We start from the raw sequence: 18632 nt of genomic DNA on the forward strand, positions 1-18632 counted from the left end.
CGTGTATAATACGCACATTGTCAGGGATAACAAAATAAAAAATATTTGGATTGATGATATTCTAATTAACCACTGAATTCTCCACAAGTTAGCAGGATCTCATAAACAAAGGAATTGATCAAATAATAATCACAAGAATAATGGGTACAGGTGTGAAAATATTGGATCACATAACTACCGCCTTCAATCTTCAGCTGTATAACAAGATAACAAGAGAGTCCATTAGGGGTTAGGTTCCTCCGGCCGGGGCCTCTTCTTCTCAGTGAAAACTCAAGTACATACGCCAGCATCCAATTTATCTTTTGACAAAAAAATCTGTACAAAATATATTAAATATATACTCTGTAATGCTAAAAACTGTAACGCTACTTCCTCAATAGTTCAATCACGATTATTAAATGATTTAAAAACACAATAACTCGTTCACTTGTGAGAACAAACATTAACCTATCTCTGCGAGCGCCGCCGCCTGCGGGCGGTAGACCTATATACAAGTCAACATTTTAAAATCATACTCTTCAGTCACAAGAATACCGTTGCTGCATCTGTTTAAAATTCCGTTGCATTAATTTCATCGTGTGCGATCGGGTCGCGTGTCACGTCCTTTGCTTATCGTCCTTGCGTGGCATCATAATATACATAGTTTATTGATAGTTGTGGTGCGGGTCAGTATGTGTTAGTTCCGCTCCGACTCCTCGCAGTCGCGCGAGATGTGTCCGGGCTTCCCGCACACGTAGCAGGTCTTAGTGCCGTCGGGACAGTTGCGTGAGATGTGGCCGGCCTTGTTGCAGTTGTAGCAGGTCTGGTTAGAGTCGCGCCCGCCTTCGGGGCAGTTTCGCGCGATGTGCCCAGTCTTGTTGCAGTTGTAGCAAGACGGCTCGTCCGGGCTTTGCGCACACTCGCGCGCTATGTGTCCCGTGCCGTTACATCTGAAAATGCGAACAAATCACGCGTGAAAAAAAAAAGATCGCCACATTTATACCAGTCATGGTCGAAAATGGTTCTTATTAATCTAGCACGAGAGGTCGGTGACTTTTCACAAACGCATGCAAAGGGGTCACGATCAAGTTCACCCAAACGTGACTGACGACGGCAGATGGTTCAACTCGTTCGACAAGTCGACGCGACGCACTGATCAATTCATATTGGCCAGGGTCAAACATCTACAAGGACCTAAAAAGAATAGCAAAATGATTCATTAGCCACCATTACAGGTGTACAAAAGTGTATGAGGTAGTACTTTAAATTTGTACCTAGCATTAATTGTACATAACTTGTTCTAAAACAGATTGCCATTGTGAGATAACAAACATCTTTAAAGGCAAATTATGTACAAGTCTATCTATCTATCTAGAAACTGACGTTGAGGTCAAGGTAAAAATCTACGACAATAAACTAATGCATGTTTTTGAACTTATGACGCCCTGGCGAAGTTATCACAATGAGGTCTATGGTTCGACAACGGACTGTATTCTGGTTTTGTTTTGTTATACATTTATTAATAAGACATTGAAGTGAGAATGAAGACCTGTAGCACCGGTCAGCTTCCTCCTTGCAGTCGCGCGCAAAGTGGCCAGTGCGGTTGCACTTGAAGCACTTCTCGCGTTGGCGGTTGAAACCAGAGTCGCGGACAGCGCCACCTCCCTGCGTGCACTCGCGAGCGAAGTGCCCGGTACGGTTGCACTTGTAGCATACGCTTGAACTCATTGCTGTAACAACAAAACATAGCTTTAACTTATTGTTGGTCAACAGAAACTTGTTGTCATAATTGATAGTGACAGCAAGCAATATACGGATCGTAGCACTAGTGTGTTAGAGAAGTGAAAAGGTCACGTTAAGATACTGTCATTGAGATTACGATGAGTAATATTTACAATTAAGATTAAAATAATATACAGCATTAAGAATTAACGAAAAATTATTGTGCAACATAGCAAGTATCCCGACCTTGCCTCTTGACATTTACATATGAAAAATCATTTACTGGTCATTGCCCTGTGACCACATCCTTTGCTCTAATAATTATCTGTGATAAGCCGATAACAGAAACAAAAATAACCACAATTTTCTTATTTACTGTACATTTAAAATTTCGCTGATACGACTCTGGCGTCCATAAGGCGTGCGCCAAGATCATTGCAAATTACAAATGATTGTTATCAATTGGTTCGCGACACACGACACAATAGAGATGACAAAAGCATCTTAGAGGGGAGGCAAATGATGCAAAACAATTGAAGTATCACTGAGGTCCTGTTCAACTCCCATTAGTATAATTCAATGAGAAACTGAATCTTAACTCATTACAAGGGACTGTGAAAATAGTTTATAGTGGTTGAATGAATTTATAAATATTACAAAAGTTTATACTATTATATGGAATGATTGTATCTAAGACTAAAAGTTTACATCCCGCTGTTGGGTCCAGTTATTTTACACATTCATTTACCATTGGTTATACATATTGTAACTGAACATTCATAATTAAAGGTCATAAATAGAATTGAACCTAGACAGGACAAAGAATCAAACCTCTCAATAATAAGTCTAGCTACGAGTTTAATTTATTGAGCATGTATATAATTTTGTTTCACATCTACAATGGTATTGTTAAGATGAAAGTTATGTGGCAACAAACAATTCATCAATGCTAAACATTGTACAAATTGTATTCACTACATACATCTTATATGTGCATTATATAAATAGAGATCAACGGTGGTGGAAAAATTGTGGTATGTATTTCACAGGCAATAAGAGAGCTGAAAAGATTAAGCTGGAAACATGCTGCTAATAAACATCCAAGTGAACACAATTGCTTTATAGCAGCAATTAAAGGCTGAATTTTGTTGCAAACTGTTTAGATAACACTTCAAATACAAAATCTACAAATACATACCAAAATACTTTAGATAATATACAGAATATACAATTAAATCACACTGATAATAGTGATAATAAATAAATATTTTTTATGAAAATTTTATACTTGAAAATTATTATTATAAAACAATCATACAAAAATTTGATAAATTCAAGCAGGTCGTGCCATTGTTGTCATCATTTTTTTTTAAATTTATAGTGCACTTTCTAAAATGTAATAGTGAAATGATGGTTGTGGGTTAGTAGGGCAATCAGATTGAAGTTTAACTGTCTCTGTATAGTTAAGATGAAAGAGTTGTGCAGAAAAACACGTCCTTACATTAATAAGTAACGCAATAACTGTAAAGGTAATTGTTTTGTATGTCATTGTAAATGCTTAATATTGGGACCGTTAATTTCGAGAACCAATGTATACGCTATCAAAAACTAACTATGAGAAGATTAAAGTTAAAAATAATTGTATATCTTTTATTATTTTTCCAAAATATTTAAAAATAACATTAGTTACAACAAAAAATAACTTGTCTCTCGATTTGGTGGCGTAGGCCTTACTGTGTATTTCAGAAACCTATCTGTTCTGAATGAATTTTGGGCAAATTTAATGAATTCTCATTATTCATTCTATGAGTTTAAAGTTCGTAAGAGTTTTACAAACACAAGGATTTTACACAAGTACTTGATCTTTGAGTGGTTAACCCGTATAGGTAATGAGTCAGGTGAACTATTATAATGCAAACTCATCTAAATCCCACAAATACGATTTAATTTAATATTAAACATTTTATATTTTGGATTTATGCAGATTGCCACTATGTGAATTTATCATTAAAATAAAATATTTGTAATTTACAAGAAAAACAAGTAGCATTTATAATATGTTTTAAATGGCTCTAGATGGATTAACACTTACTTATTGAGATAGCACATTACACATTCAATGTGAGTTTTTTGTATACAAGAAACTTATTGGAGTAAATTGTGCAATTTAATTTCTAGTATTGGTGAATGTTATAACAATCAAATCGATTATACAGGTAATTAATCCCTGTTTTTACTTGTTTCTTAGTCATAATTCTGATTATTCAGTTCCTATACGTAACTTTAACAGCGGAAAAGTAATATATTGACCTAAGATCTTTGTTGTTAGTGTTAATGAATAATTTTGTAGGTTAGCAAGTACAGCAATGCAGAACTGGGAGCACATTATGTAGGTATCTGAACAGTTTCTCCTCAACAGTATTAGTATGTACGTATCTACAGTGTACCACGCAAGTTCGTCGTACGAAGATGCGTCATACGTTAAGTAGGTAGTACGACAGGAAAAGAAAAAGTTACCTACATGCCACACGTAAAATACCTAAAATTACCTAATATTTTCTAAATTCAAACGAAAATATCGAATATGTAAGATGTTGACAAGATCTTTATTTTACAATGAAAACTCGAAAGCGACATTCCACAATAATTTACCTCGGGCTATGTATGTCAGTAACAAACTAGTTGGTTTGTCAAAAGTGACCACGTTCAATAAACAACCTAAACACAGAGCTGTTAATGAAAACTACAAAGGATCCACAGAAATACACTTGAGGAATATGCGTCGTGGCCACATTTACCAACGATTATATGAAAACACAGAGTACAACATACGTGCGCGGTATAGCCAGCAAAACCACGTGTAGAAGTACCGGTAGCGCGCGTTTTCACAATCGATATCTCACTTTACACTTACCGATTACTAGTGAAAGTTGTTGAGCACTTAAGTCACTATTATTTTGATCGTTTTCCGATCAAAATTTAGATGATTATTACAAATTAGCTGTAATTTACGACGCTTGGTTCGCAGGGAAGCCAGCCACCGTCACTACGAATTCGTAAAAGACATTTTGATCATAGACAAACAAAAAACTTTCGTGACATGAGAAAACTGCGCGTTTCCTTTTTGACAGTCGTCAGCCGTGGAACTTCATGCCTCTGTCGATTTCAATTTGTCTATCTCTATCTAGCATACATATTTAGCATACATATGTATGACAGAGATGACTATTTACAATCAATTATCCAACGACATGACTTTTTTTATAACTTGATAGCAAATTATTATTGTAGAGCTGCATTTTGTTATGTAGCAATGTCTGTCAAGTTAAATAAAAGAAAACTACATTCGTGTTTTCTTGAGGCATTGGTTTTTATGGGGCTGACACAATTATTCTGTGGGCTGACTGACATGATCAATGACGATAAAAGTCTTGACTGTATTTTTTTTTTTCAACTGCCTAAGATCAAAGCCGATAAATAAACAGTTAAAAAAATATGCGTAATGTTTATGGTATGGTCAAGTTTGAGGTTATTTTTTGTTGATGATTTTTCGAACAATTTATTTATTAATTCTACAGTGGAAGTTGTTAGTTAAAATGTCGAGCGATAAGAGGCCCTTCGAAACAGAAAGTACCGAAGATGCGGATGAAGGAGAGGGTTGGATTGGACCTATGCCTTCAGAAGCGGCGAAACCTAAAACCAAGAAACGGAAAGGTTTGTTGTTATTTTCTTGTTAAACTGAGACAATAACAACGATTAGTCCTTCGGTTTAGCTTTCTTAATATTTAATAATTTTATTGCTGTTTTAAGTATTGTAAATGTTCCAGTCATTACATTATTATACTCGAATGTTGTGTAATGGTTTTTCAGTTCTTGAGTTCGAATCCTTATACATGGAGAATCTGCCTTTGTCAGAGACGTATGAACGCAGCTATATGCACCGAGATGTGGTCACGTTCGTTGTGATGACAAAGACAGATTTTGTAATAACTGCTAGTCAAGACGGGCACTTAAAATTCTGGAAGAAACAGGTGGGTGGTCACAAAATACTTGCAAGCGAGCATTTGCTTCTAATCACAATTAAAAACATGGATTTTATCTAGAACGACTAATAAATATAATATAAAACGACTGTTTTACGTGTGGAGTATGCTAGTAGGAGTCCCAGACACCAGTTTGTTACACCATACACCTAAAGCTTAATACATACCTTTGCAGTAGAGCACCTTGTGAAAAAGTCCATCCAGGGAAATATTGCCACTGTATGTATTTCTTTCACCAAGACACTTCTGCATTCTGGTTTTGAAGGCTAAGGGGCTGGTGAAACTTCAAGTACATGAGGTTTGTCAACTTCCCGTCTCATGTTCATGGGGCAGGCAGTGCTCCTCAGGTCTTTGTAATTGAAGCTCTGAGTAGGTAGGTAGCTATTATAGGTAGACATGTCCCTTACCATATGATGCACAACTAGTTCATACTGTCACTTGAAATCATAAAAATATAATTACATATACTTTTAAAGAAGTCTGTAGAAATTCCAGGTGTGAATCTCTGTTTTAGTTTTGTCACTAATCTGTTTGTTGAAATTAACAGTGGCAAACTTTTTTAGTTACAAACTTTTTGTATTATAGTATTATTATAAGTATTTGAAATAATATTTGACCCTTTTCAGGAAGAAGGCATTGAATTTGTGAAGCATTTTCGTTGTCACTTGGCACCAATTTGCCACATGGCTGCCAACAGCACAGGAACCTTACTATGCACAGCCTCATCAGAGAAAGCTGTCAAAGTTTTTGATGTTGTCAATTTTGGTAAATATAATATTTTAAAAGAAAACAGTCTGTAGTTTAAATTAAGGACATATTGTTGTATTAAATACTCCGCTAATAACTTAATCACAAAAATAACGCAACAAAAACGCTGGAATCACAGACCATGACTGAAACAATTTCCAAAAAACAATTACAGGCGATTGTTCACGCAAGCTAATTTCATGAACAATCGCCTGCCATTTTTATTTTACTACATTTTTATTATAGAATACACACTACTCACTTTTTATTAGTTTTTTATCTTAAATCATTAGCACAACTTATGCTCTTAACAAAGAAGACGAGAAAATCCACCTTTCTCGCTTGCACCTATTATTGCATGTGCAAAGTTACACTCTCATAACTTTGGCTCAGTTTAGTTTATCTTCTATATAAACTAGTGTAATTTAATTCATACAAATCTGTGTTTTCTTTTCATAGAAGTAAAGGAAATAGGTGCTGAATTGATGCATTAAGGCTTATGTTACAACGGTATCAGCAAACTGCTTCGCAAGCTCTCTTGTACCAATAGACTTCTATCACAGACATCTTCAATGATACCTCCAATTAACAAAGACCTTGCACTAGATTAATTCAGACTTAATAGTGATCTAAATTAAATTGTACCTTAGGTGTTAAGTGACGTTTATTAAAAGAATCATGAGATAACATTGCATTGGTGTATGATTCGTCATTTCTGCACACCTGATATATCTCAGATTTTTTTATCTATCTACTAATATTTTAGAAAGATATCAAATTGTCTTAAATTCCATATTGATGGTGGAGTATAAACCTGACCAGTAAAATATTAAATACATTATTTTCAGATATGATAAACATGATAACATTGGAGTTTGAGCCTTATTGCACTGAATGGGTCCATTCTGCTGGAGATCCGATATCAGCTTTGGCAGTGTAAGTTCTTACTCCGTTTAATATTATTTAGTTTGATCATAATATAGATACTGTACTTGAGATTGATTTGTTAATTTTGTATATTGGTTCTATTCTGGGTGAGTTGGTGTAATATCCTTGCCTCAGGAAGCCCGTTACCAGGATAGTCAGGAACAAATCAAATACAAGTTCACAGCTAAGAGGTTTTATTCCGACTCCTTGCACAAAAGACTGACTGAAAGACAAACTTATACATACAAAATTACTATGATAAATTCTTAGTAACTAGGTAACACTTAGATAGATTATGAGCGGATAGTATTAAACTTTAATAATCAAAACTTATATCTAATTTCCGCATTTAAACGACACTTGCGAACCGGGCGACGCTGGGGCGGTACATGGGCTGTATCGGTGAGTCATCGGATCGCGGTGCCACGAAAGTGTCTATCTACCTCGCCTCCGGCCATTGCAGCCGGCGACACCGAAGCCCTCGGGCTCTCCGACGGGCTCCCATTCCACACACCAGCTTTTGAAACTGAAACCTCCTCTACACTACCGGGAGGCTGTTCCTCCGATTCCCGCGGATGTATTAGTGAATTTCGTGACCTATTCCTCAATTGATCAATGTGCCTGTGAATTTGCTTTCCATTTTCGTCCAGCACCTTAAAGTTACTTCGTCCTAACGTACCTCTAACCGTACCTGGTGACCACTTTTCCCCTTTTAGGTACTGACGATACCATACCTCCTCCCCGACCTCCAAACTCCTCTCTGCACCTCCTGCCGCCTCGGTCTGGCGCCGCTGGGCCTGTCGTACTTAGGCCTCCCTGTCCGGTTTCAAAGCATCCAGCCGCGTGCGTAGATGCCTAATAGCAACCTAGCGGGACTCTCTCCGGTAGATGAATGTTCGGTATTGCGGTAATAAAGTAAAAACGTATCTAAGGACCTATTTACACTTTCACCTTCTGGTGTTGCTTTCTTTATTACCTTTTTCAACGTCTTAATCGCCTTTTCAGCCGCCACGTTAGACGAAGGGTGATAGGGGGCCGTAAACACATGTTCAATCCCGTCTTCCTTTAAGAATGTTTGAAATTCTAAACTAGTGAATGGGCCCTAAAAAGTCTAGATGTACCCTAGACCAAGGTCGCAGTGGCTACGGCCAAACAAAGGCTGGTCCGCGTGCGCCGCGCATATGGCGCACGTGCGGCACGGTGCCTCCACTGCCTCATCGATACCGGCCCACCACTCATAGCTGCGCGCTGTTGCTTTCGACTTCACGATACTCTTGTGAGGTTCATGGATCACTTCCAACACCTTAGCCCTACAGCTTTCCGGAATCACCACCCTTTGTCCCCACATTATGCAACGTAATTCCTCATACAGTTCTAACTTTCTATTAAAGTACGATTGTAACCCTGAAAATTCGCATTGCGTAGGCCAACCGTCACGTATGTAGCTCAGAACCCTACTCAATAAATCTTTTAATGTTTGGCTCTTGTAAAAATGTCTGTTCCGGTATAGAGTCCCTGGCCACCGTTTCAGACTTCATTGGTGACCTAGATAACCCATCAGCACAATTTTCGTTGGTTTTAACGTGCTGATAAAATTACTGCCCAGGGCTGCATACGACTAGCTGTCATCGTATTTGGTCCAAAAATATAAACCAACGGCTTATTGTCTGTTCTTAAAACAAGTTGCGGCCATATACATACTGATCAAATTTTTTCATATAAAAAATATTAGCGAGAGCCTCGCGATGAGTCTGAGAGTCGTATTCTAGAACGCTATTCAATGCTCAAGCCAGGATTGCACTGGCAACACAAGCACTGGAAATACGACTCTAATGGCAGGGACTTGAGTCTGATTTCGAGTGCTTTAAACCATACTCAAATCCTGACTTGCATTGAGTAGAGTTCTAGAATACGGCCCTGAGAGTATTTTCACTCAGAGTTCGCGATGCATAAGCGACGGGCCGCTCCCCGCGCGCGTCCGGCTGCGCTAGTACCCCGCCGACCCCCCGTGCGCTTGCGTCGCATGTCACTATCAAGGGTTTGTTTGGATCGTAATGTGCCAATGTGCCAACACGTCGGTGTCGGTCAGCTGACGTTTTACTTTGTTGAATGTTAGTTCGCACTCCCTACTCCAAAACCACTCTACTACTTTGCGCAGTAATCTATACAGGGGCACTAACATTGGGCTAAATTTTTTAATAAATTTAGGGAAAAAATTGACCATGCCTATAAACGGACGTAATTCACTGATATTCTGAGGTCGCGGAATCTTTAAAATTGCTTCTATTTTCGACCGCTTTGATACCTTTTCTCGATACTACGTAACCTAGGTATGCGATTTCTTCAGCGAGAAAAACACATTTATTTTTTTTTAACTTTAAACCGTTTTCTAGCAACCGTTTCAAAACAGCTTCTAAAGCTAGCAAATGCTCCCCCTCAGTTTTCCCTCCTACAATAACATCGCCTAAAAATACTTGCGTATTGGGAATATTGCTTAATAAGTTAGTCATAACACGTTGGAAAATACCCACGCTTGAAGCAAGACCGTAAATTAACCTATTATAGCCGAAAAGGCCACGATGTGTGTTAATAACTGTGTATTTTTTTGAAGTATCCAGTTCTATTTGATTATAAGCCTGGGATAAATCGAGCTTACTAAAATACCGGTTGCCATTTAACCCCACTAATACATCCTCTGTCTTCCGTAACGGGTAACGATCGAATTGTAAGACCGGGTTCATAGTCGCCTTATAGTCCGCGCAAATCCTAAGCGTACCGTCTGGCTTGTTGATGGGGACGAGTGGCGAGGCCCAGTCGGAGCAGTCGACGGGCTCGATGACGCCGGCGCGCAGCATGCCGTCCAGCTCCGCGTCAACGTGCTCCCGCAGCGCGTACGGCAGCGGCCTCTAGCGATGAAACACCGGCTCTTTCTTCCGACATCGCATATCCGCAGTGTCGCTTTACCGCCCGAGTACCGGCCCACCCACCGTTGAACAGTTCTTCATACCTGTTGAGCATTTTACAAATTTCTTTATCTATTGATTGATTACTAATAAAATTAACACTAAACTGTGGTATTTTTATCTGTGACTCGGTTAGCTATTGTCTGCCTAATAATGATGTCGTACTACGTTCTATTATGAACAATTCTAAAATCTTTTGATGCTCCCCGTAATGAACCGTTGGCCTAATAATGCCTAACGTTTTAATTTTAGATCCATTATAAAATTTTAAAACGGTAGTGTCCCTTTCTAACTGTAAATGCTGAAAATTACTTTCATGCATTGTTTTGCTCACACAAGAAATGGCCGTACCTGAATCTATTTCCATTTTAATAATTTTATCTTCTATGTAGATTGGCACACTTCAGTAAGTGTGCCACAAGGCAGTCCTTGTAGCTTAGGTGGTGGAGTTCCTCCACGAAACTTCCGTCGTCCTCCTCGCCCGATTCGCAGCCGACGTCACCAAAGTGGAAGCGCCTCTGTCCCGCTTTCACCCCTCCGCGACGCTGCTCCCGACCTCTCTGCCCTGGCTGGGCCAAAGGCTGTGCGCGCCACCCCGGGCACACTCGCCGTAAGTGCCCTGTTTGTTGGCACTTGCTGCATACGAACTCGTGATAACGACAATTAGCCACACTATGATTATGTGCGCCACAAGCTCCACATGCGTAATCCCCGCTAGTGCGTCCGTGCACCGAGCGATAGTCCGCTGTTACACTGCTCGGGCCGCCGCCGCCGCCATTTCACGTTGCGCTCCACTCGTCCCGGTGCACTGCGCCCGACTCGCCACGACTCGCCACCACTCGCGACAGCTCCTGATCCCTCGACTGCCAGTCCCTCTCCGCCGCCTCTAATGAACTTGATACGGATACTGCTTTCATAAAACTAACCTCATCACTTTCCGCGAATAACTGTTGTCTTGTGACGTCACTACTTAGTCCGCGTACAAATTGATCTCTCAAATTCTCGTTCAATTTGTCGCCGAATTTGCAATTTCTAGATAACCTTTTTAGTTCAGTCACGAATCTTGCAATATTTTCGCCTGTTAACTGTCTCCTTTCTCTAAATGGATGGTATCATTTCGCTAGCGCCGAAGGTGGGGGTTGTAAATGACTGCGTAATATTTTGTGGACTGTTTCGAACGATAATTCGGACGGTTTCTTTGGGCTAGCTAAATTTACCAACAGTTCATACGCCTCATCACCCATGGACGCTATTAATATGAACAGCTTCATCTTCTTGACCGTATTGACCTTAAAGTCCATGTCGAGACGAGCCACGTAAGATGACCATGACGGCTTTAACGTCAAACTCACTCAGTTTACCGATCGACATTCTATAATTCACTTTATCACACGCGTAAATAATTATCTATCTCGTCGCCACTGTAATATCCTTGCCTCAGGAACCCCTTACCAGGATAGTCAGGAACAAATCAAATACAAGTTCACAGCTGAGAGGTTTTATTCCGACTCCTTGCACAAAAGATTTTACATATACCTACATTACAGCTGGGTAATGCCCTGGAGTGAATTACGAAGTTCTTGTACTCATAGTACCGTAACCGTGACCATGGGACCTGTAAAGGGCCCGAAACGTCGGTTTGTTTGTAAAAACAAATATACGCGATTTAAAGCCGGAAAAATAGTTTCATTTCCTATGTGTAACAATCGCGAAAACCTAAGAACTCGATAATGTATGCTATCTTTAGGTAATATTGTGAAAGTATCATCAACGTACCGTTTGAAAATCTTCGGTCTAGCCGGGGCCATGGGTAAAACTCTCTCCTCGAAGTCTTCCATGAAAATATCGGCAACAACGGGAGATACCGGAGAGCCCATCGCTATGCCGTCGATTTGTAGGTAGAATTCATTACTCCACAATAGATATATAGATTTTAAGACTTTCGTGGTTATTCACTAAATAATTATCACTAATATCAGGTTTCTTACCACGGTATGACTTCTTTTTATTTTCCCGATATTTCGGAACGGTTGTTGGTTGTTGTTGATAAGAAACCTGATATTAGTGATAATCATTCCACAATAGATAGCCTGATGTTAGGCAGTGTTCTAATAATTCTGCATATTCAATGGACATATTATGTTCCCTTAGCTTTCTACGTACAATTTCAATGCAGTCTTTTACTGGTTGGTGAACACAGCGACTGAACATCAAAACTGACCATGGTGTCATCATCAGTTAACCGTAGATCTTTGATTCCACTGATGAAATGGTACGAATCTTTCAGATGTGTTTCCTCTCAATGGTGACAGTAGCTTTGCCATGTGTTGTGCCAGTTTGTAGGTTGGTGTGTCAATCTGGCCAACTATGGAACGGAATGGGGTGTCAGCCTTATGTATTTTTGGTAACCCATACAGTTTTGGAGGTTTTACGCAGCAGGGTACAAACTCACTTACATTTATTACTCATATATTAGTTAGTTGTTGTTTTTAATATCTTGGTGGTAGGATATTTTTTCATCTTTTTATACGTGCTTTCATCCGATAGTAAGTCAGCTATTTTGCTGTTATAATCTGACTTATTCATGACCACCGTCGCGTTACCTTTATCTGCACGGAGGATGACTACTTCAGGATCTTCGCGGAACGTCTTCAGCGCGTTATATTCATCTCGAGTAAGATTCGGTCTGGGCTTTTATTTGAACGCAATATTGACGAAACGTTTTGGCGTATTGCCGCCAAATCTTCCTTTCTTATGTTATTTTTAACTAGACAATCCTCAACGTTACAAATAATTTCTTCGTATGGAACACGACGAGGAGACAGCGAAATTCAAACCCTTTTGCTAAACAGAATGAGCAGACTGATCTAATGTTTTGTTCGATAAGTTAATCACAGATTGAGGTTTTACACACTATAATAATAATATAATAACGCATACACTAAACATAGCCCCGCACTAGGAAAACCCTGTGTCGCGGGTGCCATGGACACACACATAAACAACCAGAAATGACACCCAAACTCACGAGATAAATAAATGTAGGACATACAAATATTTCTCCCGACCCGGGAATCGAACCTGGGACTTCTGCGTGGCAGTCCGACATGGTAACCGTTCGGCCACGGAGGCAGTTAAACTGCTGTATTCATCCTGTCCGTTATCGTCAGGATCTATTTGCTGATACCCCTTACTCTTAGTACCATTGAACTATGACTTTTGTGACGTTTTAATTACGTATGAATGTTAAGCAGCAATGCACCTCAATGATGATGGACAAAACCGAAATGAAACATGCTTGTTGAAAACCTAAAATCCCTAATGAGCATCGTGACAGACTATGGAACAAAACCCTATCCTTATAAGAGACCCGATGACAGTGATCATGATGATAAATAATTTTCTACAGGTCAGAAAAAGACAGCAACAAGATACACATATTTGACGGTACACAAGCATCAGGAACTCCGTTGCATACATTCGAAACCCTACATCAAAGCACAGTGGCAACAATCAAATACAATCCTATTTTCGACGTGGCCGTCTCTGTCGATAAAGCTGGCATCGTCGAATACTGGACCGGGCCAAAGTACGAGTACCAGTTTCCCAAGAACGTGACATTTGAGTCAAAGTTAGATACAGATCTCTTTGATTTTGTTAAGAACAAAACTTACCCTACGGCCCTGGCGTTCTCGCCTGATGGAAAAAAGATGGCGTCTATCAGTTTGGATAGAAAGGTATGTTGTCTCTCGTTGTCTTGTTTTTGTATTATTTTCAATCTTACTTACATACGTTTGGTGGGCGTATACCAGGTGTCGGGTTTGATTCTCGATCAATTGACGAAATGAACTTTTCTAAATTGATTCAGGGTTTACTGCCGTTGTCCGCCCGACATCTGTCCTAAAAAACTCTTGTCAAATAAGTAACACTCGACCAAGTTAAAATACAATGCCAAGTATGAAGCTTCATTCGCATCATAGGTCCGAAAGGACGGATTTTGGTCGGTGAACCCTCTGGTCTGGGCGTTCTGGATGCCACAGAAAGATTACTTTAAGATTAGGTAATTAGTGTGGTTATCTGATTGTTATTAAACATAATATCACGGGCGTCTTTCACGGGTTAGGCAGAGACTTTCGTGCTCCATCCTGAACACTTTCTCTTCCCTTCATTCGCATCACCCTCTTCATGTACACTTCTAATCTTCTGCTGTAATTAAAGTGTGTATTTTGTCACAGTAATACCATAGTATAATACGACATGTAGGATAACTCCATACAAATGTAACAGCGCGGCTTGTGTGTGTGCACGCCCGGTGCGCGTCTTGTGCACACATTCGCATAATCTCGCGGTGCACTTATGCTCAGGCCACACGGAGGCGGCCGCGGAAGCGTTCCGGGCGCGGTAATTTTTGTAATGTACGAGTTCATATGAACCCTGCGTGGCCTGAGCATTAGGGCATGCAAAAACCGAGTGATTTTGAAAACCGATTTCTTCGGTTTTTAATTTCCGGTTACCCGGTTATTTGACTTTTTCGGATATTTTTCTATTGCTTCCCAAATAATTCTTTAAAAGTGTCAAGAAACTAAAAAGCCTCGCGCGCCTCTCACCAGGCAAGGGTTACCCGTCTCCAGGACGTTATCGAATTGCCCTACTTAGTCCTATTATATTAAGGTATTACTTTTAACTGTTGATGAGTCTTGAAAGTCCATCAGTTCATTCCAGGCTGCTTAATCATCCGCTGCATAATTTGTCATAACTTTATGTTAAATGTATGCAGTGTTAATATAACGTGTAGTGTTTGTCGGTATAATAGGTGCGTGTGTTCAATTTCGTGTCAGGCAAGCTGCGCAAAGTGCTGGACGAGAGCCTCCAGCGCTTCCAAGAGCTCCAGCACCAGACGCAGCAGCTGCCCAACATGGAGTTTGGCAGAAGGTAACTTTCTGCACGTTCAACAATAATTTGTTTATTTTAAATAGAAAACCACCCTGAGACATATTTAAGTCGAATTTTTGCTGGACATGTTTCGAACCAATTCGTAGTCCTTAATCATGAGATTCCGCGGCGGTGACTCGACGGAAACATGTCGCAAGCAAAAATTCGACTTACGTGAGTACGTAAAAAATCTATAGCTTCAAAACAATTTATAAAAAAACACGACTCAAAACATGACGGCCTCCGTGGTCGACTGGCTTGCGTTTTTCCCGGGTTCGATCCCTGGCCCGTCAATGTAGAAAATCTAACTTTTCTGTATTGCCACTTCTATACAGTCTGGGTGTTTGTGGTACCGTCTTTGTTTCCGTTTTCCATAACACAAGTGCTTTACTTATGTAGTTTGGGATCAGAGCAACGTATGATGATGTTGTCTAATATATTATTATCAATGTTTGAATTAAGGTGATCCACATATAATAGATACATGTATATGTAGATATAGCTACAAGGTGCGACATAGAGTCGTTAAAACTACCAAATATTATTTAATTACTTTTTTCCGGAAATGGTTTTACTGCATCGTAGGACGAAACTACTGACCTAGGAAGTCGAAGTTGGATTTCAAAGTAATTGTAAAGGCCGGCGCAGAGTGACGTCGCGGCATGGCATGGCATGGCACGGCAAAGGATTTTATTTTTGATCAAGTTATTTTTATCCTTATTTCATCGAGGTTAGAATTCATATTACTTTATTTCGAAACAATTATACCGCGGCACGTCGTGGCATGCCGCAGGACGCCGCGGTATGCCGCGGTACATCGTAGCATGCCGTTTCATTCCACATACGTCCCGCAAGTCACGTCGGTCAAAGAATTATGACAATTAAACTAATTGAAATAAGGTTTGAGACAAAACTAGTTGAAAATTAGTGGCTGGCCTTGCTGCGGGACGCCACGATGTGCCGCGGCATGCCGCAACGCGCTTCGGCATGCCGCGACGCGCTTCGACATGCCGCGGCATGCCGTGCCGTGCCGCGACGTCAGTCTGCGCCGGCCTTAATAGTGCCATGTAAAAAAATGCAGTACATAATTGACCAAAGCAGGGAATAAAAAAGTAACGAGAATGTATGTCACTCTCCTTTAGATAAAAACAAAAAAAAAATGTATGACATTCAATAAAACATTTAACTACGGTGAATAGCGACATCTCTAGCCAGGTCTGGTAGCTGTAAAGCCTAACTGGGTGAAATACTTTCATAGATTTTTCATAGATGGCGCTACGACTAAAAAAGTCGTTAAAAACCAGATACGACAAACAATCACAGAGAAACATTCGTGAGGTCCGCTGGTTCGGTTTGCTAGAAGACGTTGGTTCGAACCCAAGCAGTTCGAACATCTTTGTATTAATAATTATAAGAAACTAGTGGAGTAATTTAACAAAAAAATAATTGAATATTATGGTGGTGTAACATCCAATAACACGATAAAAACCACAACAAACACTTGCATGAAGCAGAGTAAACCAATAGTCTGCTTTACTAGAGTCATAAATTATTCAATAAAATGTTTGTGAGTTTACGCTTTAGTGCATTCACGATTTAATTGAATATGTTTGCCACCTACAATCTATAACAACAATCTTAATTCTGGTCAAGGGAAGATCTTTACAAATACCCTGGGTTCTTGGGGGTCGCAGGGGAAGCTCAATGCTAAGGCGCTTTGAATTCACCTCGTTGAAACCTCCAGTGGTCAGAATGCTGACTCTGAATCTTTCTCCAAAGTGTAAGCGATTTAAAGGAAAACCGTTCTTGGGCATAGTCGGTCTATTACATGGACCTAAAAGTTTTTAAAGAGTGGTGACACTCTAAGACACCCTTTGACTGTCACAGGATGGCAACAGAACGAGATCTTGAGAAATCGGACTACGTGCACTTAGCAAACATAATATTCGACATGAGTGGGTACTTCATACTGTACGCGACGATGTTGGGCGTGAAGGTGGTCAACCTGGTCACTAATAAATGCGTCACTATGCTGGGCAAGCCGGAGAACTTGCGGCCGTTGAATCTCGCGCTGTTTCAGGTACGTTGTATTTTGTTTGAATATAGAATGTTCTAAACCCTTACACTCAATTGACAGCTGTCATTTATACCCGAAGACTCGCGCACCGTAATGGCGGCGCTAGAGAATATTTGCAGATGCTCACAAAAATTACAATTATTTAAATTTGTAAAGTGAATGTTGTCTTGGAACGGCTTATACTTTATATTACAATATAATAATAAAACCTTCTTTTACACAGAAAAAAAGGATTTCTGCTAATTAGAAAGAGCAATTTCTCAAAACATTTGCTAATTCTGAAAAAATATTTATTAAAAGTAATAAAATATTGTCATTACAAAAGTACTGCTTATCTTTTTCTAATACAATTTTACTCTTAACTTTATTCGAAATTTGAGACAAATACGTTCACTTCAAGATTTTATTTCATTTCTAATCAATTAATTGGACATTACTTACATCAAGAAATTTTTACCTCTTACATCAAATTTAAATAATCTTAAATGAATTCAAAATTTCTTAGGTGTATTTTAAGAAAATATATTCTTAAACAAAAAAAAGAAGTAGTTTTCTATTCAGATTAATATTCTAAATTCTAGAGTATATTCTTAAAGTAACATTTCGTTGCGTTTTCATAGTCAATTAGTTGTACTCTGAAACGCGCTATCGTTTTGTTAACTTCAATAGTATAAAGTCATCTCATATATTTGGAATTGTTAATGCTTTCTGACGCTGTAGCATTTATCCGGCACTGAATGGTCCTCAAGTATTTGAGAAGATTCCGTTCTATTTCTGCTACTTTAAGGTTTGGCACTGAACTGTGTGCTTTCACGCCAGTGAGACATACTGTCGGGTACATAACCCTGTAAATTTACGCTTTTTCATATTAGAAAACATAAATCTTCAGTCAAATAATGAAGAACCTCTTAATTTTTCATTCTTTTTTTTTTCAAATCAAAATCGAACATTTCTAATAACAAATAAATATTTTGTTGAACGTTTTTAACGTTTGTAACTTTGTGACTTGAAGTAAATTAATTTGCTCTTGGATTAAATATTTCTGTCTTATAACTAAAATACACTTCTGAGACGGTTTTTTTACTATTACCAAATAATTATTCTCTAGCGTCTATAAGGAGAGGATCGTTTTGTTGGATTTAATAAATTTGTCTTCATAAAAGGAATTTTGTCTTTTTCTAAGTAATCTGTTTTTACCGTGTACTCGAAGCGTACTTGGACTTAATGATCTTGATCCATCGT

General features: G+C 39.2%; 2 protein-coding genes across 3 annotated transcripts in view; one reads left to right on the forward strand and one right to left on the reverse strand.

Annotated features, from left to right (window-relative positions):
• Positions 1 to 241: 241 nt before the first annotated feature.
• Positions 242 to 4760, reverse strand: LOC113230736 (CCHC-type zinc finger protein CG3800). The gene is made up of 3 exons (XM_026464810.1): positions 4616 to 4760; positions 1529 to 1709; positions 242 to 929 (listed from the first exon to the last, which is right to left on the reverse strand). The coding sequence occupies exons 2-3, from the start codon at positions 1705 to 1707 to the stop codon at positions 677 to 679; spliced, it is 432 nt and encodes a 143-aa protein (XP_026320595.1). The 5' UTR covers positions 1708 to 1709; positions 4616 to 4760; the 3' UTR covers positions 242 to 676.
• Positions 4761 to 5297: 537 nt separating this feature from the next.
• Positions 5298 to 18632, forward strand: part of LOC113230733 (peptidylprolyl isomerase domain and WD repeat-containing protein 1) — a 38034-nt gene continuing 24699 nt past the window's right edge. The window contains exons 1-7 of one of the 2 annotated variants that reach the window (XM_026464806.1): positions 5298 to 5415; positions 5572 to 5732; positions 6371 to 6509; positions 7340 to 7427; positions 13791 to 14118; positions 15195 to 15313; positions 17201 to 17393. In XM_026464806.1, coding sequence (XP_026320591.1) covers positions 5298 to 5415; positions 5572 to 5732; positions 6371 to 6509; positions 7340 to 7427; positions 13791 to 14118; positions 15195 to 15313; positions 17201 to 17393 — 1146 coding nt within the window. The remainder of the gene's footprint in view (positions 5416 to 5571; positions 5733 to 6370; positions 6510 to 7339; positions 7428 to 13790; positions 14119 to 15194; positions 15314 to 17200; positions 17394 to 18632) is intronic. The other variant, XM_026464807.1, reaches the window with a different exon arrangement.

This window comes from Hyposmocoma kahamanoa, unplaced genomic scaffold (assembly GCF_003589595.1).
Source record: "Hyposmocoma kahamanoa isolate Upper Pololo Valley unplaced genomic scaffold, ASM358959v1 64, whole genome shotgun sequence".
NCBI classification, from domain to species: Eukaryota; Metazoa; Arthropoda; class Insecta; order Lepidoptera; family Cosmopterigidae; genus Hyposmocoma; species Hyposmocoma kahamanoa.